Here is a 27958-nt window from a genome sequence, read left to right on the forward strand (position 1 = left end):
CCCCTAGACCCATATCTTGAATTTATTTAACTCCATCAATCTATATATCACTAGCTTTCCCCGGACCCTTATCATGGGCTTTTTTTACCTGGAGCCTGCTTTCTTAGTCTATAGAACGCATTTTTGTGCAAGAGTTTACTTGTGCTTTATAAGAGTTTTGATGTAATCATATCTTAAGCTTTGTTGTGCACTCATAATAGGGTTAATTATCACCAGGAAGAATTTTTCTAAATTGTGCTGTGCTTAGGTACACCTAAAACAAACAACCCAATGTCAGGCTCTTGAAGTTTATAGCAACACCAGCTACTAAGTCATGCTGAACCAAATTGCCTTCTTGCCTCCCCTGCCTCAACACTCTGCTGGCCCTGGTGTTTGCAGAGACCTCCCACATATGGCAAACATACAGCCAGCATGAGATCAAATGGGGAAAACTGAATCTCCTAGAAAGTGTGTGCTTTCTCAACTCTCCTTCAATCCAGTGCTTGAAGTCATAGATAGAGTAATCACAAAAAAAAGAAAAGAAAAAAGAAAGGCATACAAACAGGAAGAAGCCAAATTATCCCTGCTTCCCAATGGCATGGTCCTATATTGAAGTGCCTGAATACCTCTACCATAAAATTCTTGAATGTGATGAGCGGTTTCAGCAAAGCAGCAGGATGCAAAATCAACAAACAAGTTGCAGTAGCTTTCCTGGATGTCAACAACAAGAAGGAAATCAGAAAGTAACCTCATCTATAACAGCTGCAAAAGATACCCTGGATACGAATGGAATTTTTAAGAACTAATAGAAATATACATAAAACATAAAAATAAGAAAAAATTAAACTTTACTGAAACAGTATTAAAATTTTAACAACCCAGATGGATAGTTCTCCTGTGTTCATGGATATGCAGAATCAACATTATAGACATTGTCATATTTACCAAAGGCAGCCTGCAAATTTAATGTGATCTCCATAAAAATTCCGAAGACACTCTTCACAGAACCAGAAAAAAAAAAATACTAAAATTCATACAGAAACACAAAAGGCCCCAGAGAGTCAAAGCAATCCAAAGGGGAAAAGAGCAAGGCTAGGGGTGTCATAAAAGCTGACGCCAAATTATACTGCAGACTCACGATGACAAAACCAAAGTGATCATCACATGTCTACTCACTGTCTACTACACAGAATCAATGTGGTCCTCACATGTCTACTAACCGTCTACTACACAGAACCAACATGGTAATCACATGTCTACTGTCTACTACACAGAATCAACAAAGTCCTCACATGTCTACTAACTGTCTACTACACAGAACCAACATGATATTCACACGTCTACTGTCTACTACACAGAATCAACAAAGTCCTCACATGTCTACTAACTGTCTGCTACACAGAATCAATGTGGTCCTCACATGTCTACTCACTGTCTACTACACAGAATCAATGTGGTCCTCACATGTCTACTAACTGTCTACTACACAGAATCAATGTGGTCCTCACATGTCTACTAACTGTCTACTACACAGAATCAATGTGGTCCTCACATGTCTACTCACTGTCTACTACACAGAATCAACAAAGTCCTCACATGTCTACTAACTGTCTACTACACAGAACCAACATGGTAATCACATGTCTACTGTCTACTACACAGAATCAACAAAGTCCTCACATGTCTACTAACTGTCTACTACACAGAACCAACATGATATTCACACGTCTACTGTCTACTACACAGAATCAACAAAGTCCTCACATGTCTACTAACTGTCTGCTACACAGAATCAATGTGGTCCTCACATGTCTACTAACTGTCTACTACACAGAACCAACATGATATTCACACGTCTACTGTCTACTACACAGAATCAACAAAGTCCTCACATGTCTACTAACTGTCTGCTACACAGAATCAACATGGTAATCACATGTCTACGTCTACTACACAGAATGCAGACCAAAGAGATAGAGAAGACCTAGCAGTGAACCAGTCACAACCCTCTGATTTTGAAAAAAAAAAAATACTAAAAAAATATTTTTGACTAATGGTGTTGGGAAACCAGGATCTACACATGTAAAATAAAACTAGATTCCCATCACCTACTTGGTGAAAATATTGATTCAAAATGCATTGAAGACTTTAGGACCGGAAATTTTAGAACTGCTGGGGGGAAACACTTCACGACCTACACAAAAGCACAGATTTTCAGAAAAGGGTTCCAGCAGCTCAGGAAATAGTAGCAAAAACTGATAAATGGGAATACATGAAATTAACAAGCCTCTGTGCAGTGAAGAAAACTAAAAGTGAAGAGAGCCTATGAATTGGGAGAACAAGCCACAACCAGCACTGATGTGGATTTAAAAGAAAAGGAACCTCCATATTCTGTTGGTAGTATTGAAAATCATTATCAAAGTTCATGAAAAAAACTAAAAATAGAATTAATACATGATCCTGTTACATCCCTCCTATGATCACCCTTGAAGGAATCTAATTCAGCACATCACAGAGACATCTACACACTAATGTTTGTGACGGCACAGTCTGCAACAGCCAAGCTGGAGAATCAAACTAAGTGTATAGCAGCAAAAAAGTGGATAAGGAAACTGTGGCATACTTACTCAATTTTATTCATTCCTAAAAACAAAATTGTGTCATTTTGAATAAAAATGGATAAAACAGGCGATCACATTATATGAAATAAACCAAACTCAAAAGGCCAAGGATTGCATGTTTTCTTTCCTATGTGGGACTTAGATAGCACACACACATACACCCACACACATGCATGTACTCACACATGCATAGACACACACACATCGTATTTATGATGTGAACACACAAAGGAGACTATTTACAAAGAGAAGAACAATCCAAGTAAGGTCAGGAGAGAGAAAGGAATATGAAACTCATCAGAGTACATGATATTAAAGAAGATGTCATAGATCCAACCACTTTGTATGATGAACTAATACTGATAAAATTTGGGAAATAAACTTATTCGCCATATTATTCATCTATAACAATGACTAATGATAAAGTACGGCCATTTGTAAATTAATTAAAAAGGATCTGGTTTTACCAATAAAGGTTTCTTCAAGTTCTCATTTATTTGATTGATACAACATCACCTTACCCAGCCTGTGCCTTCAAACATTTTGAGGTCCAAAGGGTCTCCTTGGATGGTCCCATCGAGAAGGATCAGGGAGTGGCAGCTGGTCATGGCTGCACACAGCGGGCCCCAGGGCACAGCCTGGCCTGAGGCAAAACTGTGGACTGCCTGGAAACTGGAAGATAATGTTTAATTTTCAATAAAAGATTTGCATGATCTGCCCCTTAGATCTTGCTGAGGCAGCACTCTGTCTGATCTTACCCTAGACCATGCCAGTGACCTTCCCATGTTCTCTACCACTGCTTCTTAAACTTGAGCTATGAAAAATACAGTGACAGTTAAATGTTTCTGAATGCCAACAACCATAAATTGATTTAAAATCAAATGTGTAATGAATCCGAGATGGTTTGTGCAGTGTTTAGTCATGCTGCCTCCAGTGATTACACTGCAGCCATGGTTCCGAACATACAACATGCCCAGGTGGCTGCCAGTACACCAGGTGGAATCAAGGACTAATGCCCAGAACACCTAGGCTTGGAACATAGACTACTGTTATGTTATAAATTGCAGGGCTTGCCTTCTCCACACACAGCTTTCTTCTACAGAACATGATGGGTTCATGTAAAGCAAAGACATTGTAATGTTTTCCTGCTGCCATTCCTGAGCATGCATAAAAGTAGTATACCTTTTGGTGATATTCTATTAGAACATTTGTTTTAAAGTTTGCTAAGTGAGTTGCTAGGAACTTGTGTTTCGTTATAAAAAGCATTTAGAGAACTTTGGTTTGGAATCAGGACTGAAATTCTATCATTTTATAGTATGGGTTTATCTAAAGCAGCATTCTCACGATTGATAATTATAAGAGCAAAACATTGATCGTGACAGGAGAGGACCCGGGATCAGGTTCCAGGACCCACATGGCGCTCACAGTCCTCAGTAACAACAGTCTAAGATTATCTAACGCCCTCTTGGGACCTCCGTGGGTACCAGGTTCACACATGATGGATATGCCTATGCTCAGGCACCCACAAAGACACACAAAAATAAACAAAATGCCCGTCAATACTGAGTATGTGCCTACTGTACCAAATATTCAACCAAGATTTAATTCATTACCTAAAAACAAGAACATTCACATTCTTACTATGCAAATTTGTGTTTGTTTTTAATAAATGGTAAAATTGTATGTATATAAAGCATAGTTTTAAAATAAATTTATGATTCATTATCAGTAAGTGTTTGGTTTGTATATTCATTTTGGTACCTATATACCTGGGGCTGCATACAGATGTCTTGGATGAAAGGGATCGTACTTGGACACATTCTGAGCCCCCTGCCAATCAAGGCTACCTGTCCTAGCTCTAGCTCTTCTTACAGCTGCTGATCCTGCCAATATCCTCCTGCCCCGAGTCTAGAGCTTGGTTAAGCGTCTTGTGTTGTCTCTCTTTATTCAGAGATTTCTCTGCTCATGGTCCTCTGCTCACTGAAAATTTTCAATTTTCAACCGGAGTGTTCTATACCTGCAGACTAATGTTTACACAACCCTTCTTTGAGTTGGATGTGGATTTTCCCTTTGCCACTGGTTGGTCACAAACCAAATTTCAGGGGACTTAGATATATAGGCACACTATATAATTTTGTGATGTTGCCTAGAAACCCATGGAGCTCTCTAATATCCAAAATGCCCCAGGCAAGAAGCCTTTGGATTCATGAGGTGATTGGGGCAGGGAAGAACCTGCTTAGTGTTTCCAAGCCACGGAAAACAAGCAGAGCCTTTAAACTGATTCTCATCCCTCGGTTCCTTGGAGTCTACCACCATTTCCTGAAACTTGTGGTCCACAATCCTTCCACTGCAGCTTCCTCTCCTCACCGACAGTATAGCCTGGCATCATGTGGTTTCAAGCTGAACAGTGATTATGTTTAGCTGATTCTACCCCTCGAAAGCTTCAGCATGCAAGCACCATGGAAGATGGGAGTGGGAAAACCATCCTCCTCCTTCGTTGCTCTGAACCACAGGTGACCTGCGTCTCTGGACAAAGGCTTAATTGATACATCTGAATAGGCAGGAACAGACACACATGAATAGAGCTAGAAATCAAGTCGTTCCTTGTGCTCAGCCTGGGCTATCTCTGCAACAATGCATGGTACCTGTGTCAAACCTCTCCCCAAGGCCAGTTTGGTGGACCAGCCTGGCTCTTTCTCTGACTCTGCAGCTGCCCCTGTCACTGTCTGGAGATGAAGTAGAGTTATCAAAGCTGAGAGGCAGAAGCCATCACCATTGAGACAATGCAAAGGCATGCCTCAGTCCTGCAAGAAGGAGCAAGGACCCCTCTCCTGTTCTGCTCCAGGGTGTGTATCTATATGGTTATCTTCTTTGCTTTACCACGACAGCCTTTAGCCCACGTCTGTAAAATTTCAACCTAGCTATGCTTTAAAATCTTCCTCATATGCTGTCATTTCAGAGAGTCGTGATTGGGGCACTGAAATTAAAAGATGAATTTCTCCCTTCAGTCATCACTTGTCATAAGAAAATCAGAACTATGTATTATATCAAGGGATTTTATTATTTTGTTCCCATTCGGATTTTCTGTCTCCAAGGTAATAATTTCCATGGCCTGTGTTACACATCTGAAGTGAGTCCATTCATGTTTTTCCATCTCATTAGACTGTGAGTTCCACAGGAAGGTGATGGAGCCTTGTTCTGGGTCCCTGAACACACTCATCTGCCCAGCCACCCAGGAAGCCTTGCCATCTTTAAGCATGGTTTTGAGTCAACTCCTTGATCCTCTGTCTTACTAATCCCATTCCTTAACCATTTACCTCATTCTATTCCATTTTTCATGCTGAATTTGAAGGTCTACTTTCTTTGTCTGACTCAGAATTTGGTACAGATGTAATTAAATTGGGTTAGACTAAATGGGAGCCAGTGTAAATGTCATTCCTCAAGCCTGCAAGGGTGGGTTTGAGCATCAGCACCCTCACCTCCCCACCACATCTCCCATCTTAGAGTCCTACCAGTTGCCAGCCGTGGGGACGGTCCCCCAGAGGTCCAGCCCATCTTCTGTCAGTGTTCCTGTCTGAATAAAAAGTTATAATTGACTTTTAGCAGGACACTAAAAGCTTTGATATCATGATTTAAACAAAATCCAAGTGTGCAAGAAACTACGCCGCATCCAGTCATCCAGAACCTTGTTTATAAACATTTGCTTTTAAACCTAGCAAAGGATGCTCAGGAAGTTCCCGTTTCTGTGTGACTCTGGGCATGAGCTTTGTTTGACTCTGCTTCTTGTCCTGTCTGCTGCTGTTGGTACAGTGAGACTTTGAGAGGAACCCCAACAGCAGCCACCTCATAGCTGACTCTGCAGGAGGCACCTGCTGTCTTTTCAAAAACAGAGTTTGTGGTTTTGTGGGGGAGGGGTTGTTTATTTTGCTTTTTTTTTTTTTTTCCTCTTCCCAAGACCAGTTAATCCACCCTTTGCTATTTGGTTCACCACCATTACCTAAAACTATGGCTGATGCAGTCACTGTTCAAATCATAACGAAATGTTGATAAGGAACTTTCGGTCCATAGACGGGAATGAAGTGTTAATAATAAAAATTAATTAATGCCTGTGAGTGAGTTTTATCTTCAGATCAAGAGGAAAATGGTCATGAGATATTTTATATTATGGGAAAGTATTTGACATTTTATGTAACCTAGAAATCAGAATAGAACTGAGTCTATTATATCATTTTTTTAATGTGCCAACTATTCATTAGCTGTTTGCCCTGTAGGCCAGCAGCCTTAGGCTAACCACCCTGAGCCTGCTCAGAGGAAGCAGAGCTGCTGCTGCTCCAGAACAGGCCAGAAAAGACCTGACCCTCCTAAGCACAGATGCCAGCAGCTCCCCCACGAGCTATTTAAATCCATTGCCATGGGTTTCCTAGTTTACTATTGGACGGCATCATCTGTCATCACAGCGCATCATATCCGTGTGATGGTTTTCAGGTGTGGGCTTACAATGCTCTTCTCATAACTGAGCAAGCCCAGGAGAAACAGACAACTGCGCCCTACTAGGAGACAGTGGTCCACAGCCAGGAAGATGGAATTAGAATCGAGACAGCCTTCCTCCATCAGCAGGGATGTTGGTGAATTCTGCCAGGGAAGATAAAGCCTGTTCTTAGTCTCCACATTACAAGGATTAAAGAGTCCTTCTTTCTTGAACACATTCAGCCTTCTCAAAGATGGGCAGCAGGCTGGAAGAACTCATCCCTTAAGGGCAACGTTTGTAAAGAAGAAATTTGCTATGTTTCCCCCCACATTCTCTAAGGTGCCAAACTGCATGTTCACCATGCAAATCCCCTTGGATTGTTCCATTTAAAAAAAATAGCAGCTTAATTTTAACTAAGATATTCTCCTTGGGAGGTTATGCTGTGAAGCATCCTTGTTTTGAGCATGAACATAGAACAACTTGGCAACAGAGTGAGAGAATTGAGACTGTGTTACTTCTCTATGTGCAAATGACCTCGTAAAACAAAAATAACCTCAAGTAGGAAGAAGATGAAATTATAGTTCTAATCTAAAGGGAATAGAATGGACAAGGAGAAACTCTTACCATAAAGTTCAAAACCAAGCTCAGACTGAATTGAACAGAAAATTCATCTTAGAGAGAGAGAGAGAGAGAGAGAGAGAGAGAGAGAGAGAGAGAGAGAGATATACAGTCAGAAACCCAGTGATACAACACCATTTGGAAGTTAATTGTAGTTAATTGTGGGGTAGTCAACTGAAACATCATGTTGATAGAGTTTTATAATTTAAAAGGATTGAAAGATAATTATAGTTCAAGCTTCTGCATGAAATAGCAATGTAGACACTTAGTTTTGAACTCAGGGTTAGAGTTCTCATTCTGCCATGCCCCAGCAGGTGTTCCAGCACTACAAGAGGATTCTGCACCTTGTGGGATTCAGTCGAGGGCGTGGAGAAGCAGCCTCTCCGGCCATCTAGCAGATGATGTCATGAGCATGCAGAAAAAAAGGCCACGTAGGAAGTAAAATAACAGTCACTGGGGGAAATTAGTCTTCAAGGCAGGTGACTATGTCAGGGATGAGGTTGGCACAATCCTCCTGTAGTCTAGGTACCCATGAGGCTGTTGGGTGTTTTGAGAAGAGAATCTATCAGAAAGCTGACAATGAGCAGGAATTTGACCATCAAGCTACAGTCAAACTAACTGCTCACTTTAACTCTTGTTCCTACCCGATGCAGACTGAGCACTGCTTTTGCCAAATGGAAAGGGAAGAGAGGTAGAAATGACAATAATCTGAGAGACGTGCTGCTTCTACCTGAGAGGAGCAGTGTCAGGTGTCCTTGTGCAGCTTCCCTCACTCTCCAGGTGTAGGACCATGAAGGCTTTCCATTGGCCCCAGGTAGCCCACTCCTTTCACATCCCTCCTCCATCCCTTCTGTTAGCATATGAATGTTGACTCTCCCCTACAGGCTCATGGGTTGAATATTTGGGGGCACTGTGTTGGAATGCTGTAGAACCTCTGGGCATAGATCTTGAAGGTTATAGCCCACCTCCACTTGCGATCTAGCTCTCAGCCATGTGTGAATACCGCCATGCTCTCCTTGCCATGACAGACTGTCCTGGGGCAAAGGGAATCTCTCCTCCCTTATGCTGCTATTTTTTTAAGTGTTCGGTAATAATGACAAGAAAAGTAGGTAAGAGCATTCTCATAAAGCGCCTATTGAAAGAACAAAAAAAAAATCCTAATTTCATTTGTCCTCTTTTTTTAAGACAGGGTTTCCCTGTGGCTTTGGAGATTGTCCTGAAACTAGCTCTAATAGACCAGGCTGGCCTCGAACTCACAGAGATCCGCCTGCCTCTGCCTCCCGAGTGCTAGGGTTAAAGGCGTGCGCCACCACTGCCCAACTTGTCTTATTTTTTCAAGGCCTCACATTCTCCCTCAAGACATGGCCCCCTGCTTAGCTCGCCACATTGGCCTTTCAGCACCATTTTGCTGGATGGTCCAACTTCTTGCCCTGTCTTGAAAAGTCAGATGCCTTTTATATCCTTGGGCTCCGAACTGACCATCTTGAAATCTGTGCCATTCCATATCCTGCAGCTCCAAGGGGGCCTCCTCCCGGTGACAGATAAGTTCCTGCTGACGTTTGTTCAAACCTCCATCAAGCACACACCTCGGAGTATGCCGGTTGTCTCTCTCCCACATTCCCTGCACCCTTGATTAGATGCTAAACTTCCCCAAAACAAAGAATGATCACCCATAACACTCTACAGGCACTGTGTGCAAGACTGGACTCGAGGATAGGGACTGGCAGAAAAATAGCCGAAATGTTGATTCATTATTCCAACAAAAATGACCTTAAATGGGGAAAGACTAGCCAAGGCGCACTGCACTACAGCCTGTCCAAGGTGCGCACAAAGTCTGCATGTCAGAGGGCTAACGCTGGTGCCATTCCTGGTTCCCATCGGAGAACTGTGGGGTCTTGGACTATGCCCAAGAGCAGCTGTCACCCTCACCCAGCATGCATTCTCCTTCTGCCACTTCTCCAGATCCCTGAGGACAGACATGATGCTTCCCTAACCTAACTCCTGGAAGAGGGCGAGAGAGAGAGAGAGAGAGAGAGAGAGAGAGAGAGAGAGAGAGAGAGAGAGAGAGAGAGGAGAGGTGTCTACACTGGCTCCTCTTTTTATTTCCAGGAAGCCGTGGGTGGAGGTGAAAGGGATTGATCACATAAGTCCCAGACAGGGCACTTCTAAAACATGAATGTTTCCCACGTTTTTGCCTGAAAGGGACTTGAGACTGTTTCAAATCAAAACACAGGCACAGAAAATACTAAATTTTACCGGGGAAAGGAAGTCATGATGAGATGGCCACAATGCCACCCGCCCTCCCCCAGGCACGAAATTTGCTTTCTAGACTGTGACCTCACACAGCCTTGCTCTGTGACTGCCTCTGACCTCAGTGTCTCAGCCGTGAAGTGGGAGCCCTGGGACAGATATTCTCCGAGGTCCTTCACAGCTCTGCCGGGCATCAAAACCGTAAAGCCCAACCCAACCTGGAAAGCTCGGAACCCACTTTGTCAAAGCACACGAGGTTGATCTGGCCGCACATGTTGATTCTTTGAGGGGAGATACAAAAGATTTTCTTCTTCTTCAGTCTCTTCTGGGCATACACATTGCCGATGGTCAGGGCGGCCGGGAGCACGGGCGGGACAGTGGCTGTGAGGAGGATCAGGGCCATAGTTGCGGTTTCTCTCGGAGGAACCTGGGGAGGAGAAAAGGGTGCGCACAGGGTAGAGCAGAAAAGGACAGCGCCGCCTTTCTTCCAACTGCCTCCTGTAACACCCGGGTCCTGGACCTGGGCTCAGAGAATTCCCGGTGAGTTGGGAGTTTTCTCGGTGGGGCTGGGTGTCTCTTGGCTGTTCCTAACACATACACATACTGTCTCTACTATACACCAAAGGAGACCTTTTGACCCCTGTTTGAAGTCGCTGTGAGCTTTCCTGACTCAGTTTCCCTCCACCTGAACACCCATCAGTATCTCCTCTGTTCATCCTCTGAACTCCTGGGTGCTCACATGCCCCCTCCTCTCCCATCCCCGCTCACAGAGGCAGACTTAGGTTGAAATAGTGTGCTTAGCTCCGGTGAAGCCAACAACGAGGTTAGTTTCTCTCACATGGCTGCCACGTGTCTGCAGCAGATGCATCATTTAGTTGTTTGCTGCAACCGCTGCTTTCTCCACTCTCTCCAGCTACTCACACAGGGGACTTGTGACCCTGCAATCTCCAGCCTGTCTCCTTCTGAACCTATGCAGATGGGGGCAGCCTCGGGGCCAAAGTTTCTGACCCACGAGGTCTGGCATCCAACTTGCAGCTTTGGTGTGAATTGCATGTTGATCTCTGTCCAGGAAACCTTCATTTCTAGGTTATGCCGAGGCTTGTTTTACTTTTCTGATTGGTGCTTCTCCTCACCAGGTCAAACTGGAACACTACATCACATTCTGGACTTTATGGCCTTGGTACTCTGCCTACTTCTCCCCAGATTCCATACCAGTGGCAAACGCCCTGGACTCCTTAGAGCTCCCTCTCTGGAACCTTATGTCAGTTTGAAATGACTATTTAGAGGGTTTTGGCATGTGCATTAACTAGAAAATCTTTGGATATGTCATTGTCCACCAATATCCTGGCTGCTCGCACACTTACCAACACCCAGCACTCGCTGGTACTGCCAGTTTGGACAATGCCCAGCTTCACACCCATGCTTAACTCATAATTCTCTCTTTTCCTCGACCTGCCCGCAGGATCCCAGCATGCTTGAGAGGCCACATGAATGAACAGTAAAGCAGAGTCTCAGGACCAGGAAAACCCTCAGAGATTAAAATGACAACCTCCCCCTCCCTGGCTACCAGTCAAGAGAAGCACCCAAATGAACTTGGTACCCTATAGAGCAGCCACATGAACTTGGTACCCTATAGAGCATCCACATGAACTTGGTACCCTATAGAGCATCCACATGAACTTGGTACCCAATCTGCATGAATTTGGTACCCTGTGGTTTAAAGGGAAGTAGGGATCCCACTAGGTATCATCATCTCTGAAAAGGAAAAGCAAATGTTTAAGTCTGCCTCAGGTACCAAACAGAAAGCACGAGTAAGCCATTTCCGTCATGTCTGGGGGTTATTTGGGACACCACTTTCCAAACTGCATGGAAAATGTTAAAACTGGAGGTGGCATTCAAGATCCCCATCATTGTGACCTCTTTCTACCCTGCTAGGCATCTCCCTTAATTGCTTGTCAGTTCTAGAAGGCGCTCACGTATTTCTGTGTTTTTGTTCATTTTAATTACTGTGCTCTTCCTGCCCCCTGACCTGATTAGCACATTTTTCTTACCTGTTTGAATGGGTGCTGAAAACATGTATTTCCTATAGAGCTCTTTGGGTTGCATATCGTCTATCACTGCTGGAGCAACCCCTCGTTAAAAAACAAACGGTGAGACAGCCAATGAACTGCGCAACAGTGTGTGTGTATGTGTGTGTGTGTGTTTGTGTGTATGTGCGCGTGCATGTGTGTGTGTGCGTGTGTGTGTTTATGTGTGTGTTTGTGTGTGTGTGCGCGTGAGTGTGTGTGCGCAGGTGTGTGTGTGTGTGTGTGTGTGTGTGTGTGTGTGTGTGTGTATTAAACCCAGGCAGGGCCTTGTATATGCGGGTCATGCACTCTAGTATTGGGCTAGCTGTATTTCTGGCCACGTCTTTTCATTCTGGAGAGATAGGCAAAGAACATTTCTACAATCAAAGAAAGTTGTTTTGGACAGCAGCACAGACTCCCAGAATTATGGGAGCTAGAATCAATCTTATTTAATCCTCTGAGTTAGGTCCAGGTCTCAGAAAACTATGATTGACAAGACTTACTTCATGGTACATATAGACACCCAGGGCATAGAAAAATCCCACGACACCAATACAGGCCAGGAACACCATGAACTTGAAGGCTTCATTGTACAGTTTGAAGTTCAGAGGTCGCGGATAGAGGATGGATCTCACCAAGTCCCCTTTTGCTGTATTATAACCTAGGAAGATAACCACAGAAGGATCAAGTCTCTGCTTCTTTCCAGACTTACATGTCTGTGTCACTGGAATTTGTGAGGGGCTGTGCCACTTGGGGTCTGAGGGTTGCTGTGCCACTGGGTTCCCAGAGGGGCTGTGCCACTGGGGTCTGACAGATATGGAAACAGCATTGCTCTGACCTAACAGTGCATTTGCCTTCCTTGTCAACAATCACAGAGAGCAATCTGTTCCATTCACTCAATCCTGTTTACTTCCTCTTGCCCTGGGAGTCAGTGCTTCAGTGGCCCCCACAGCACAGCCAACCACCCATCTGCAGAGCTAAGGAAAACCAGACTTGCGAGTTGAAAACTGTGACCAAGAGAAAATGAGATGCTCAGAGAAGCCTTTAAAGCAGGTATGTGCTGAAAACAGGTACAAGTGAGAAAAGAACCGAGCAGGTAAAGAAGCAGAAGGCAGAAGGCAAGGCATTTCTTTAAAATGCAGCTGCACAGGCTTCTCATCATGACTCCCTTGTGCTCCAAAAACCCCCAAGGCACTAGCTTCCCTGGACCAAAGCTCAAAGTTCTAGGCACAGTACTGAAAGTCCCTTCCACATCACCTGCTTCTATCTCGATAGACTAACTTCACTATTCAACGGTCCCAGAAGACCCTCGTTCTTTTGATTCTGTGCCCATCTTTTCTAGTTCTCAGACAATTGCCCAAACGCTCCCTCACCCTTTCAGGCTTGGCTTCCTGATCAGATGCTGCCTTGTCGGAAAAGTGTTTCCTGAATTCTATGTCCATGCTTGAACCAGAAGTAATTTATTTCCTACAATACATGACCATATAGCTTCTCTTACCACTCCACAGTTTAGTTAACTGGGAGTTACTGCAAGTACATCCGTCTGTCTCTTATATCATAGCATAACCTTCCCTAAAGGAATAAGCGCTAATTTGTTAACTTACATAACATTCAGTATATGCTTACTTTTGTCTGACTTATTGACTAAATGGATTGACTTGTCTATATTTTAAATATGGGTCAGCTATTGTATATATGCATATGTACACACACTCACACAGAGTGTGTCTTATCTCTATTTCTTGCCATTTAAGCACTTAGAAGCACTCATAGAAAGATATGGTCTCTTAATTCAGCATCTTGCTAAAGTGAAAATATCATTGCTTTATAGGAATCTAACCTTTAATTTCTGTTTAGACACCTGGCTGAGGGATCTCAAAACTTGTTTTAACATAGAAGCTATATTTTAAATTAAAGCAATATTCAGTAATAACAGACCAAACTAAAGCATAATATCAAAAAGCAAGATATATATATATATATATATATATATATATATGTCCATGGATATATATAGCAGCACAAACACCCACTTAGACAGGGCCAGGGTAAGGGAGGCATTGGCTGTGCAATGTCATATGAAAAAAATGAAAATGGATATAACTATGGAAACATCCTGAGCATGATAGAAATGCACAAGCTCAGCTAAGGAAATGTGTCCGTTATGGCAGTCTGAGTAACAGTCCAGAGAGAGACCAGTGCAAAGGCTGAAAGGAAAGAGTTGTCTTTCTGGTAGAATGCTTTGTATGGGAAACGGCAAAGCCTGCATAAACCATAATCATGACAGAGAAAGTGAGGACCCCATGACTCAGCAGGTGGTAGCAGAGTCCTTAGGATTTGATGCCCACTTGGTCTGAGAGAAAGAGAAATGTTAAAGATGATACTAACAGCTGGGCAGGATAGTGATACTGTTTGCAGAGAGGTGATGCAAGACAGAGTTCGTGTCTAGACCCCTGACTCAAAAGTATCCAGCAAGCATCGTTTGGACATGAAAAATCCTTCTGAGTTGTGGCTGATGTTGCTTTACAGAGAAACCTTAAGAGGAAGCATTGAGAAAAAAAGGAGAAGCCTACAAGCCTTGAAGGACATTTATTATATATATGATATCTATGCATGTCACTCAACACAAATAAGGGTTTAACAATGAACATTCAATTTAAGGTGACGGCCACTTAGAATCATAAGGGTCTGGCTAAAAAAGCATGTGGCTACTATTACCAGAACATGGCAAACTCCAAAATCCTAAGTGAAATTTCCCACCTTCAATTCTCCCTACCTTTAGCACAGCTTAAGTTTACAAAAGTTGAATGCACTCACCTGTCTGCAGGACAACGGCTCTAACAGGTCCCTGCCCGGATGGCTTGACCTGGATCACTTCCGTTCCACAGAAAAGTACGTGTTTCCGGTAATCCTCTAAGCTGTGGGTTTTCCAGGGCATGGTGTTCTCTGTCTGAGGCAACGGCGTCTTTGTAACAGGTATGCTTTCTCCTAAAGAAGATTGCATTTTGTTGATTCTGTGTAAGCTCAGGTTAGTTATTCAGAACAGATGCGGGCCAGTTCCAAGGAACTGTATAACCATCACCAAACCCAGATCAGAACTCATCCCATGATGCCCGTGGTTCATGCAGTGGTAGGCTTACTTCTAGTAAAAATATTTTCTTAAACTCTGCTCAGCACTCCTCTACATGGAATGTGTGCTTTGTTGCCATGATTTAATGAGCAGTTAAATTATCACCCAGCCATATCCCTGCATCCATCACCTGACATTGTTCCGGAAACTGGAAACATGTGTGCGCTTGTTTCCATTCGCCTTCCATCTGTGCATTTATACACACACACACACACACACACACACACACACACATTTCCCCCTTTATTCCAAAAATACCTTAAAGTGTTTTCTGTGCCAGAAATCAAAGTGCTTATTCTGCAAAGAACTGGGAATATAATGATAAACACTATACAGAAACCTGGTCTTCATAAAGCTCCTGGTCCCGAGCTGGAAAATCACGATCCTTCCATACATTTTCCAGGTGACTCCTAACAAAGCCACCTCTTCCCCCTTGCCATTGCAAAACAAACTCCAGACTCCCCTTTCCCATTCCCAGAGCCCCAGAGTCCCAGTGGACCCCTGGGCTTATCCTCATATAAGCTGCAGCTGAGCAGGGCCCTTTCTGACCTTGCAGTCAACCTCTGGGCACTTCCTGGCCTTGGCTGTCACAGTTTTCTGTCCCCTTCTCAAGCAAGGTGACATTCTGTAGGACAGAATGTTGGAAGTTCAAAGAATGCAAGGTAAAACTTCATTTCACAGTAAAAAAAAAAAATGTGGATAACTTCCTAGGTCCCAGATTTAAAGTTTAAGCAGTCTCTTGTTAAATGTTTGATTAGCAAAATAATTACGTTATCTTTCTAATTTAAAATTGGCGTTATATTGATTATATTTATATTTTTCTCTATGAGGGCAAGAATTTTGGCATAAAGAACTTTCTATACTCCTCATTTTCCTCTACATCATATAATAGGTTTCAAAATGTGTTTTCTGCTACATGTACATCTGAGTCAAATAAAAGGAATACTTAGGTTTTTCTATTACTGTTTTTTCAAAGCTATCTTTCCTAGCACAGACAATGTTTACACAGTAAGGCATGAGAAACTCTAACATTTTATTGCGGACTTGCATATTCTTCAACAAACCCCTTAGCTGAGCACTATCTTTGTTCCATTTTCTTTAAAGGGTGATGATGCCCCCTCCACTCTGTAGAATTATCAGTTGCATCTAAAACAGAACCTTTGGCAAGTCTTCAAATAATTGTACCACATTGTTTGGGAAGCCAGCCTCTGTAATACATAGGTACTTACAGATTGCTTTGTGACAAGAAAGATTAAGCCAGATTATTGCTTTGCCTAATATGATACTAGCAACTAGTTTTCATTTATATGCCCTAGGGAAATTGGAATCAGACAGGCGCTGATCAAATAAAGTCACCTGGAGATAATGTTATGGAAATGATACTACAGGCAGATAAATTTACCCAGAATTAATATTGCTCCTATATTATTAAAACTCTCAAGCTTTGGCTTTTCTGGTGGAGTCCAAAAAGAGATGGATTCACCTGCAAACGATTAGGGTGCAAGGGGGTTTATGTTTCAGGAGAAAGTGCTTTGATTTTGTACTCTCAATTATAGAGTTGGTGCAAGGGACCTGGAATCCTCAGCATCTGTCAAAGAGAGATTCTCCCATGTCCCCACGGAGCTGGACGCCACTTCATGCTGACAATGCTTGAGAAGCCAGGCTCCTCCTGTTCATTGCAGCCCTGGGACCATTTGACGGAAAATGGTGTGTCAGTGGAGCGTTCTTTTTTATCTCGCTGATCCCAACACAGTGCCTGGCACATCATGAGCATTCCAGAGCTTGTGTCAAGTAAACAGATACATCGGCAAGACAAATGGGGGGGGTGAGAAGAAAAGAATAAAAAATGAAAGAAAGAGCCTCAGAAGAGGTATGATCTACCCGTTGCTAACAAGTGTGTGTGGCAAAATATCAATTCAGAAAGACCGCAGAGGAAAACCCCTGTGTGTCCATCTCAGGTGACTGCGTCCGTCCTAAACTTAGGCTCCCAATCAATCAGTTCTTTCATGAACAGGAAGAAGGAAGAGGGCTGTGCTCTCTCTCTCACTGAGCTTCCCCAGGAGAATCTAGTGCTGGCTAGAAGCATGCGCTCTGGGGAGGCGATGCGCTGGCTGGGTGCTGTTCTTTCACGAAGCAGTTGTTAGGAATGTGTGTTATTTCTGACTTGCATGATTCCCATTTGCTCCAAATTCTTCCCGGCCCTGCTCATGGCTGTAGCTCCGGTAGATTTTCTGCTCATAGCTGGAGAAATCAGGGAATGAACAGTCCAGCAAAAGCACCCGGGTCTCGGAGGCACTGCTTTTCTTCTGTGTGAATACTAGCAAACGATTGCTCCTCTCCTGGCCTCGTATTCACCCATCTAAAAGACTGTGGAGTAAGTGAAACAGTGTGCAGAATGTTGGTAGAAAACAGCACACACGAGCCGGGCAGTGGGGGCCCACGCCTTTAATCCCAGCCCTCAGGAGGCAGAAGCAGGCAGATCTCTGAGTCTGAGGCCAGCCTGGTCTACAGAGCGAGTTCCAGGACAGGCTCCAAAGCTACAGAGAATCTCTGTCTCAAAAACGAAAACTAAAACAAACAAACAAAAAGCACATGCTAAAACTAAGAAATGGTAAATATTAATGGATTGTCCCTCATCTTATGCCCCTTTGTGTCTTGCCTCCTCCCCCTTGGTGGAAAATAAGGACCTGAAGGAGGCCATTTCCTCAGAGAAGGAGGCACGGGAGACAGGGAAGTTGGACACACAGGGGTTTTCCTCTGTGGTCTTTCTGAATTGGTATTTTGCCACACACACTTGTTAGCAATGGGTAGATCATACCTCTTCTGAGGCTCTTTCTGTGTCCTGAAAACCATGTCTAAGCTCAATCACAGACTCTAGGGACATCTAGAGAGTAAGAAAGGCCTTCTCCTACCCCATGCATTTCCTCTCCTGCATTTTTACCTAAAGTAGCAGTCCTGAAAGATTGGAAGGGGATCCAAAGAGGACTTATGCACCATGTGTCCCTAAGAAAAGGGACCTGCATCTTAGGAGGTTATGAGAACCCTCAGTAAGATCATAAAAGCTGGGTGTCCAGCCTCATTCAGCCTTCCAGAAGTGGGGAGACTGCAGCCACAGAAAGACCTGAGTCTAGCTTTCATCTCATCCTGCTGTTTCGTAGGCCTTGAGTAGCTACAATGAAGTCAAGAGTAACCGAGCCAAGATCACTGACTTGTATCAAAATAAACACCAAGCCAATAGCATGATGAAGTGAGATATAAATGCTATTTATAAAATATGTTACTATAGGATACTAGGAGTATTTGCATATTATTTCTACATAAATAAAACTTCTATATCTGCAAAGAGTTACTTTGCAAAATGGAAAGTAGATGGATCTGAGCTGCGATTGTGGATACATGACCATATATCAGCCAGGAATCTGATTCTAACATGGTGGCTCTGTCTGGATGCTTTTCACGGTATGTGTGCCAGTGGGGTCCATTTCCTACATGAAATATGCTAGGGCTTGCTGGGATTTACATGTTTTCTAAGAGATTAACAAGATACATACAGTTAGTTTCATATATGTATTTCTATTTCACTGAGTCTGGCTCTGAAATGGATCATTTTATTTTATTTTTCCACACTCAGAATATGTAGATATCGGTGCTGCTGACTTCACTTTTGCCGTAAGTGAGCCTGGGAAAAGCCCGCTGTCATTCAAGGTCATTTTAGATCAGTTTTAATTCTCTGGTGCATTCTGGCTTTTTCTGAGACTCAGGACAAATCCTGTGGATCGGGAAAGGATAAGGGACAGATGGAAGGCCTGAGCCGTGCTGTCTTTCCTGCCTCTGATGTCCCCACGTCATGTTCTCTGTTACCCAGTGAGAGAAGCGTTCAGAACACAGGCACACTAAGGCTGCGGGAACACGTAGGGTAGAGGCCAGCCAACATCTTTCTTAGCTCGAGGTCTGCACACTGGATACTATGGCAACATTCATTACCATCATCACAAGGCAGGTTGATTTCAATGTATTAGAGATAGTTTGTAATTATACCAAACATATTTAGGTTTACCACATCATGTGCCCGTTAAAAATTAAGTAGAGCCGTTTGTAAATGTTAAGATCTGCTGATGTTGAGCATGTGAGGAGCAGACAACGGGTTTCTGTTGCCCTCAGGTCATGTTCAAGGTTTGTGTGAACTTCTTCCCATCTTTGTACCAGATGGAAACAGGAAAGTTTAACAATCTATCGGCACAAAGGACAAATAGCTTTTAGCTTTGGGTTTCCAAATAGTCTCTTGCTGAAATGCGCTGTGCTGCAGGATTTCCTAAACTAAAGGGCAATCGTATAAATAGCATCTTCCTACTCACACAATTACAAGAAGTCTTTAAAACCTGTAGGTGAACACTCCAGCCCTCTGAGTCGCGATGGGAGATCCATTGGGTCTATGAGACTGAGGAACAGAGCAGTGGGCTGCTGACCGTGCTAAGGCTTGCTAGAAATTTCCTGGGAGCTTACCCAGCTCTAAGCACTTTCCACCTGTAGAGCACAGGGCTAGGCAGATCTCTCCTCCCTCCTCTGCCTGGGACCTGACGGTCTTTTAGGCTGTGCTTTGTTTCCATGCAGACAGAAGTATTCTCAGATTTACAATGAGACTCCATTTCCACCTGCTTTCGTGCCCACACCTTCTTCCACTCGCTACTTCAGGCCACCAACCAGCAAAAAACAAAAACAAAAACAAACTTCCCACAGGTTAAAAAATGTGTCCTCTAGGTTTCTGTTTTGTGGCTTAGTCCTATTGTTAACCAACACTGCTTGTGTGTTCTGTGTCTTTGTTTGAATAAAAGGGCAACATGGATTTCCTTTACCTACTTCATATCCTAGTGTAGGGCTTGGTCCCAGCCAAACAGGAACAGTTGACCTGATTTGCTAACATTTGGGCTAGCTGTTGGGTGAGGAAGAGGTTGCTGGGTGGCGGCAGCCTACCTGTGAGCATCCCTTCATTCACCACACAACTCCCATCGATCAGGACAGCGTCACAGGGCAGTGAGATTTTCCCTGGAAGAATGAGAATATCTCCTGGAACCAGGAGACGGGACTCCAGCTCCTGCAGACCTAGGGGACAGCAAAAGGTCCATGACTGGCTTGGCCTTCTTCTGTTTTTCCTTAAGAATTAAAACAACTAAGAACTCTTATTTGCTTATTTTCCTGTTGGATAGGACCTACCCCACCTGTTCACCTGCCCAGAGCCCCTTTCTGCTCAACTGAAAATCACCAGAGAATTAGATTGGAAAATTGTTGCTTGGGATCTAGATGAAAAAACAAGTTCCTGTTTGGAACCTGGTACCCAGCCAGGCTCTGTGCAAAGTAAATTCTTCAGAGCCTCAGTCAAACGGGAGGCACTCTCTGGCTGCTACTTGCTCTGTCTGGGCACTGGGACTCTGTGAGTAGCTTTGGGGCTACGTGTAAACCTTCCAGAGACCTTCTGCGGCTCTCACTGCAATTCTCTATTCCTTAAACATAACCGTGGCTACCCTACCCCAAGCTAAACTCAGAGCCAATGCCAAGAGTCCAGACAGTCCACATAAAAAGGCTTCATCCAAGCCTACACTCCAGATGACAGCTTGGAACGTAGGATGCAAGGTCTTTGAGATACAGCAAGCTGAACATGATAAAGGAGCCTTTAGCTTTCACATGAATATCCAATTGTCTGAAATATGGAGGACAGAGGGAATTGGAGACTGAAGTCTATGAAGAAGACGATGTGTAGGAGTTGTTTGACCAAACTTTGGAAGGAGGCGAGGCAAGCCAGGCCTGGGGCTCCAAGCTGAACAAGGCAGTCAGTCCCTCGGGGTCCTGCAGATATTAGGTGGCATTTGAGGTCTTAGCCTCCTGCCATTTTATGAGTTAGGTGTCTCATTCATCTCATCATGCTTGCCATCCCGGGTTCAGTCAGAGAGAAGTTCTGTGCTTGATAGTGAGGACAAACAGCCTGCCTAAGACTGTAGAGGCTGTAAGACTGTGCCGAAACGGTAGCCTGAGCCCCTCACCTTTGCCCTTTACGGTGATGATGACCTGGACTTTGTTGTGATCCTCCACAAGGTCGTGTAGCTTCACGGATTGCTGCCAACAGAAAGACAAGGCTTTACCAGCAGATAGCCCGTATTCTGACAATCACCTATGTACAGCGAAGACAAACGACCTGGGCAAACGACTGAGCTTCCGCTTGATCTACTCCTTTTGATCTTTGAGACAGTATTTTGCTATGTAGCCCAGGTTGGCCTGGTACTCACTATGTAGCCTAGGATGGCTTCCAAGTCAAAATAATCTATACATCTTTCTGGCCTCCGAGTGCTGGGGTTGCACATATGGTCACCCACACCCAATTTCTACTTTGGCTTTTGAAGCTTCAGCTCCCCTTCTCCCACTCCCAGCCTCTTGACATGATTTTAGGAACAATTCTCCAGACTCATTTAATACAACTTTACTCCAAGGGGTAAAAATGATACACTTCTACGGAGTCCAGGACCCGGGGAGAAGCACCAAGGTGAAGAAACAAGCCTGACCAGATTATGAGAGTGTCTGAGTTTGCTGTGTAAACGACCGTCCACTGGGAAGAGCAGACCCTGTTCACGCTTGCTCACACTGGGTGAGCTGACAGACCAGAGTCATGCCTCTAGATTTGAAATCCTGAGGCTAGTACGAATGAGTCAGCGAGTCTGTCTAGCCCATTTTGCTGACCTGAAATGAGAGATGATAATGTAAGCCTTTGGAGTGGTATTTTGAATTTTCAGTTAATTAAATCTCACAAAAACCCTTTGTGCCATGTCGCTATGCTGAGGGTACATGAGTGCTAGCGACCTGCGAGGGACTAAGCTGCTGAAAAAACTGCAGTGAGACGGATCCTGGAAAACCTTCCTGAGGTATAACTTATTGAGATATGACTGTAAAAGGTAGAGGAAATGGAAGGAACTCTGGAGAGGTAGCAGCAGTCCCTAGGATAATGGGGGACAGGATGGCAGAGGCAAGAGGGTACTTGGTTCACACACTTTTTATACTGACACGGTGTGACATCAGCATGAGAAAGGGGGCACCAGCAAACGGGGAAGGACCGACTGCTGGGCAAGGTTCTGCTGCTTTCCAAATGGTGTCAGAGAACTGGATGTCTCGAAGAAGAAGCAAGTCTGGCTCCTGATGTTGCTATTCCAATTCAGCCTAAACTAAGCCGAACAGAACACTTTGCTCTTTTACAGTTAAGCTACTTTGATCTGTTGTGTTAACGACTTTGAATGTTACAAATCTTTCCCGACTGATAGGCACCATGCACAACCCTGTGCCTGTCCCCAGAGAGAACATAATGAATTCAAGACTAAGATTTACATGGGAGAAAGAAGAGTATTTACTTTAGTTCCACATGAAAAACCAGATTTCACTCATTTGGGTCAATAGTGCGGAAGAAGTGTTACAGCTATTAGTTACATATTCATAACCGTAAAGAGACTACCTGGGTCTTAGCTGTCGGGTGCATTCATTTATACCCGGTCTTACACAGGCAGCTGAGAGAGTCAGCCAAGGTTCTGTGTGAGGGACCCTGGATTGGGTCAAAATTCTTGAGATGGAGGCGTGGCTTACCGCAGCAGCCAGCCATGTCCCCCGAGACGCTAGTAGCTTCTCCGGTAAACAGCTGGTAATAGCCTGAAGTTACCTCCAAGCCTTCAAGTGGTGTTCTGCTGGTGTGTTTTACATGCCATGGACTTATTCCAAGCCTGCGAGGCTTCATCGAAAAAATCCATAAGATATTGTAAAAGACTCAAATGAATATGTATATAACCACTCATTGTATCGAATCGTTGGTACATACTAATGACTGTGGAAGACCTTTTAGAAAAGCTAGATATACACAAAAATAAACAAAAATGCTATCTCTACCATACATGGAAACACAGAGGCAAAGGCCTGGGGTGGAAAATGCTCAAGTACTTTGCCACAGTCACGCACTTATGAAGCATTGAGGGTGACAGTCAGAGAGGTTCACCTGAATCAAAGCATATTCTTAAGTGTGTTCTCTTCACGCTTAAAATAGCTCCTGTTTCCTTTCGGAGCTGTTTTTCCCTGCTAAACTGCTTTCATTTGTTCCTCTGTTCAGCCAGCTCCCTGAGCCGATGCCATGATAACTTCAGCTGGAGAGGATGCTAATCAGCCCATTTGGAAGTGGGGAGGTAGGAGTTAATAGCGCTTGACTGTAATTCTCCAACCTCATTGTGCTGGGAAGCTGAATTTGTTTATCAGACTTAGTGTTCTGGGGAATCTGCCATGCTTCCATGCCTCTGCTGGGGCTATTCCCTAGAATGTTCAGCCCAGCTTGCAGCTAGCAAGCTCTTTCTAATCCTTCCCATGAAGCTCTGTGTAAATATGACCTCCCGTGACAAGGACCAGATCCAGGAGGAAGGCAGAGCTCTGCTGCTGGCTGCACACCTCGGCTGGCATACTGATAACTTCCATTACAGCTACCTGTTGTCCTTCCCCCCCTGTGAGACACCCAATTCCCAGGGTGGGAAAGGAGCCGTGCATCCCTCTCTGTCCCCAGACTCTGTCATGTAGTAGACCCTCAGCGAAAGTGTCTTTCATAGACCTGGAGTGTTCTACATCTCCAACAACACAAGGATAGGCTAATGTAAGCATTCTCTTTGAGCTAATGTACTTGGAAACTATAAGCATGGGTTTCTATGACAACCAGCCAGCCAGGAGAAGGCAAGCTCTGTGATGCTCGCCATGGCTGCAAAGCTCATTGCCTGATTTTCATTGGGCCCCTCTGGTTTCTACAGTCCCTCTTCAGGGGGACCAGGATCAGTTTCCACAGCTCATTTGCATACTGGTATTATTCCACATCTGCTGCCGGATATCTTTGTGTTTGCTGTGACTGGATTTTCTCCAGAGATATTGGAAGTGGTGCATTAACTCAGGTGCCTCAGGGCCCTGCTAGGTCAAGGCTGAAGGCAGAGCCAGGGAAGAGAGGGTACAGTGATATCCTCAGTCCTATGCTAGGCAGGTGCACTAAGTAAACACAGTCTGGGTTTTGCATTCAGCCCCGGCTTGGATTCTCCTAACTTCTTAGCAAGGGACTACAGCTCAAGTGTTTCTTAGCCATGGTAATGTAAGCTTTCTCTAAGTGGCATAATTTGGGGTAGAGTAATCAGGCAGGGAGATTATCCTTCTTAGCTTCAATTCAGAGAAATGATGAATTCAGCACAATGACTTAGATATTCCTTCCTGCTAGGCTCGATTCCTCCAGATCTTACTGTTACCTCAAAGTCCACAGGTCAGGTTATGAAAATGCACTCAGTGCAATAGCATGCAGTGCAATAGCATGCAGTGCAATAGCACGCAGTGCAATAGCACTCAGTGCAATAGCACTCAGTGCAATAGCACTCAGTGCAATAGCACGCAATACACTGGCAGCCAGGAAACCTGGCCACTGTTCCCCTTGTGGAGACAAGCAAGCTCCTCTCAGGTGGGAGGAAACTATTCTATGGCATGTGTCTCCTTCTATAAACACTGTGCCCAACATATGTATATGATGGATATAGAGACCTATTGCGAATTATGAGATCATAAATGGCATTAATGGTTGAAGGCTCGTGGCTGAAGCTGTGAAGGAAATAGGCTCACTTGGTGTGGCTTCATAAGGCGTTTGACAAGTTAGGTCGGTTAAGTTTTGTAAAGGAATACCAGCTGCTAAGAGGATTAGTGTTTGCCTTCTAATTCCTATTCTTCTGAAACCCTTTGTCGCGCTGCCATTAAAACTCATGTTCCCATGTGGCTAACTGTGTTAAGGCAGAGTAAATTAGGGATTCTGTTAAGAAGACATGAATTATCGTTTTTAATTTTTTAAAAATTTATTTAATTTTTATGTGTATAGCTTTGCCCACATGTGTTTGTATGTGTGTGCATGTGCGCACCACTTGTGACCTCGTGCTCCTGGGGGCCAAAAGAGGGCATCAGATTCCCTGAACTGGAGTGACAGATGGTTGTAAACCACCAGTGGTTGCTGGACCCTCTGCCAGTGTAATCACCACTCTTAGTCACTAAACCATCTGTCCAGCACCAAATGTTTAATCTTGATACACAGTTCAAAATACCAAAAAATAAATTAAAAATGCCTAACTTTATATATTCTTGTGCAGCAGTTCCATCTAAGATTAAAACTTTCCCTCTTCCAGGGAAGTTCCTTAAGCAGGAAGGCAAACAAAAATAACTTCAGGAAGTCCCTGAAACTGACCTGATTCTCTAGGCCCCTCTCTGTCACGGTTAAGTCACAGAAGCTGAGATGCCCCCTCAGACAGAGCAAAGCTGAGCTGCAAAAGACCCTGAGACCAAACCAGTTGCTTGGAAGACGCAGAAACCAGCAGAGCTGCCTGGAAGAGGTTTAGACCCAGTCGCTAGCAAAAGGCAGTGCCCAACCTGTGGAGCTGCCTGTGGGCTGTGCATGGTGCTCCATGTTTGCAGCCTTGTGAGCTGTCACCCATGCTAGGGTGGACCTTGACGATACAGCTGCTTTTGAGTAATTGCTGATTCCATAAGTAACTCCTCACCCATAATCCTGTGAGAAATCCCAACACAAGTTGGACTTTGGTGGTAGCCATACTTTGGTCTCTTGTGGGATCCCTGTCTGGGGTGAGTAGATGTGGGCATTGCATCTCCCCGGGAAAAATTTTATGACACAGCAGATGTGCAGATCAGGAAACCAGAAACCAAGAAGAAAAAGATAAATATGTTTGCCTCTGTATAATCGTTAGTAGTGTATGAAAAAGGCAAAATAGAGTAGGAAAGATCAGCTAAAAATGAAAGTTTTTCATAGGTGTGGTGGGTATAAGAGGCCCTTGAATATAAAAGAAACATGGAATGCTCAGGTAAATAAAATACGCCTTCCTTCACTAGCAATCAATGAGTGTACTTTAAAACACTAAACACTTAGTGCATGAAGACTTCCACATGCCAGTATCTATCACAGAGTGCAGGTGAGGATCTGGAAAAATCAATGATCTTTCATGTTGCTGATAAGAAGAATTATTTCATTTTGACAAAATTACACTGCAACATCTATTTCAATTCCAAGTATACCTATCCTCACAGCTAGCAGCCTGACTTCTGGTTGTCATACTAAAAAGAAATACGAAGTAGTATCTAGTGTCTTGGTTAATGTGAGCGCTGAGTCACTGCCCCCTCCAGCCTTGGCAGTAAGACTGCCATTAATCCAATGCAGCATTCTTCACACCTACTCACACACAACCTCAGAGTCCTAAATACAGTCCGTCCAGTTAAGCCTCCAGCTGATGATCAGACTTTGCAAAGACTTTTGAATCTTCTTGATACTCCCAATGCCCTGTCCCCCAAGTGTCCCCATAGTAAGATTAGCTAATGCTACCTTATGGCTTGTGTTTGACAGAGCTGCTCCATGCTTCAGGGGCAAATTCTATAGGCTTTTTGTTTGTTTGTTTGTTTAGCCAGAAGGTAAATACAAATGGAATCCAACCATGATTTCAATGCTTACCTGTCTCAAGTCATACACGCTTAAGACAATAGAGATAACGGTCAAAATGATGATGGCCACAGAGTATTCTATGTAACCCTGAGACAGCCACAGAGTAAGGGTGAAGGCTTGGAACACATAGAATGGATTTAAAACCTGCAGGTATAAAAATAGCACAGGAGTCATTTATGTGGTAGCGATCAGAAGTATATCATTACTTTATAGAATGTCCTTTCATTTTAACAGCATATGACAACCTCTTCTATTTAAGAATTCCCTTAGAACTCAACCAAATGCAATGGCAAGCACATAAAAAGTGGTATGGTAGAAGTTACTCTAAGTACTCAGAGTCATGCTAAAACATTCCCTCTTCTTATTTCCTAAAACATACTTCGCCAGTAACAAAATCTAGCAATTTGCCATTTATGCATATGTCGTGAAGCACTCTCCAGGTTAAAATCCTCCATTTAGGAGGGAGACACAGGGTGTAAATGGAAAAATGAAACAGCAGGTGTTTTAGGAGAGGATCTTTACAAGAAAGTGAACCAACAGGACGTTCTTGGGTGGATGGGGGGTGGAAATACTCCATTTGACAGGAAAGTGTCCTTAAGACAGGAGGTAAACAATTAGGATAGCTTCAGGAAGTTCCTGAAACTTACTGGATTCACCAGACCCCTCATTCCCCAAGAATTTATAAGCTCTGAAGATTGATGAGAATAAACTGAGCTGTTTAGCAATCACTCAATGAACCAACCTGCTTGGAGGAAACCCAGATCAGCCACAGTACCAGACAATTCTAACCCATTGTATTGCCTGCATGTTCTGCAGTTCACTCCAGGTTTCTAGATTTTATGAAATGTCATCCATCCTTGGATGAACTTTTGTTGGTGCATCTCCCTTTGAAGTTTTTATGCACTAGTAAGTAATCCCTCACCCATGTTCCTGTAAGAACCAAACTAATTGGTTCACCAAGTTGGACATCAGTGTTGTGAGTAGTTTGGCCTGTTGTCAGCTTGTTGTTTGAGTTGAGTAGGTTTTGCTCATGTCTGCCCAGGAATAGAGTCACACAGCACCATAATGGAGGAAAAACATAATTCAGTCTCATTGTAAAATCATCGGTTTATCTTTTATGTTCTCCCATGCTGCAGACTTAGATTAATTGTGCTATGAAAATGGGAGATTCTTCTTTTATCCAGGCTATTTTAAGATAGCACATTTTTTCTGTTGCAGGCTGTAGTAAGATCCTTTTAGAGGCAGTACAATCAGTGTATTCTTCCCCTTGACCTCAGAAGGACCCTAAGCAGCAGTGGC

At 43.8% G+C, this 27958-nt stretch overlaps 1 protein-coding gene across 1 annotated transcript in view; it reads right to left on the reverse strand.

The window, feature by feature from the left end:
* The window catches only part of Atp13a5 (ATPase 13A5), a 121729-nt gene that overhangs the window by 59009 nt on the left and 34762 nt on the right, over positions 1-27958 (reverse strand). Inside the window, exons 7-14 of the mRNA XM_041677977.1 lie at positions 26669-26803; positions 21168-21240; positions 20104-20232; positions 14820-14990; positions 12506-12663; positions 10175-10363; positions 6113-6174; positions 3122-3272 (exon numbers count right to left, since the gene is read on the reverse strand). Of these exons, the coding sequence (XP_041533911.1) occupies positions 3122-3272; positions 6113-6174; positions 10175-10363; positions 12506-12663; positions 14820-14990; positions 20104-20232; positions 21168-21240; positions 26669-26803 (1068 nt within the window). The remainder of the gene's footprint in view (positions 1-3121; positions 3273-6112; positions 6175-10174; positions 10364-12505; positions 12664-14819; positions 14991-20103; positions 20233-21167; positions 21241-26668; positions 26804-27958) is intronic.

The sequence above is a fragment of the Microtus oregoni genome, unplaced genomic scaffold (genome assembly GCF_018167655.1).
Source record: "Microtus oregoni isolate MIOR12 unplaced genomic scaffold, Mior012 000029F_ref0000214, whole genome shotgun sequence".
NCBI classification, from domain to species: Eukaryota; Metazoa; Chordata; class Mammalia; order Rodentia; family Cricetidae; genus Microtus; species Microtus oregoni.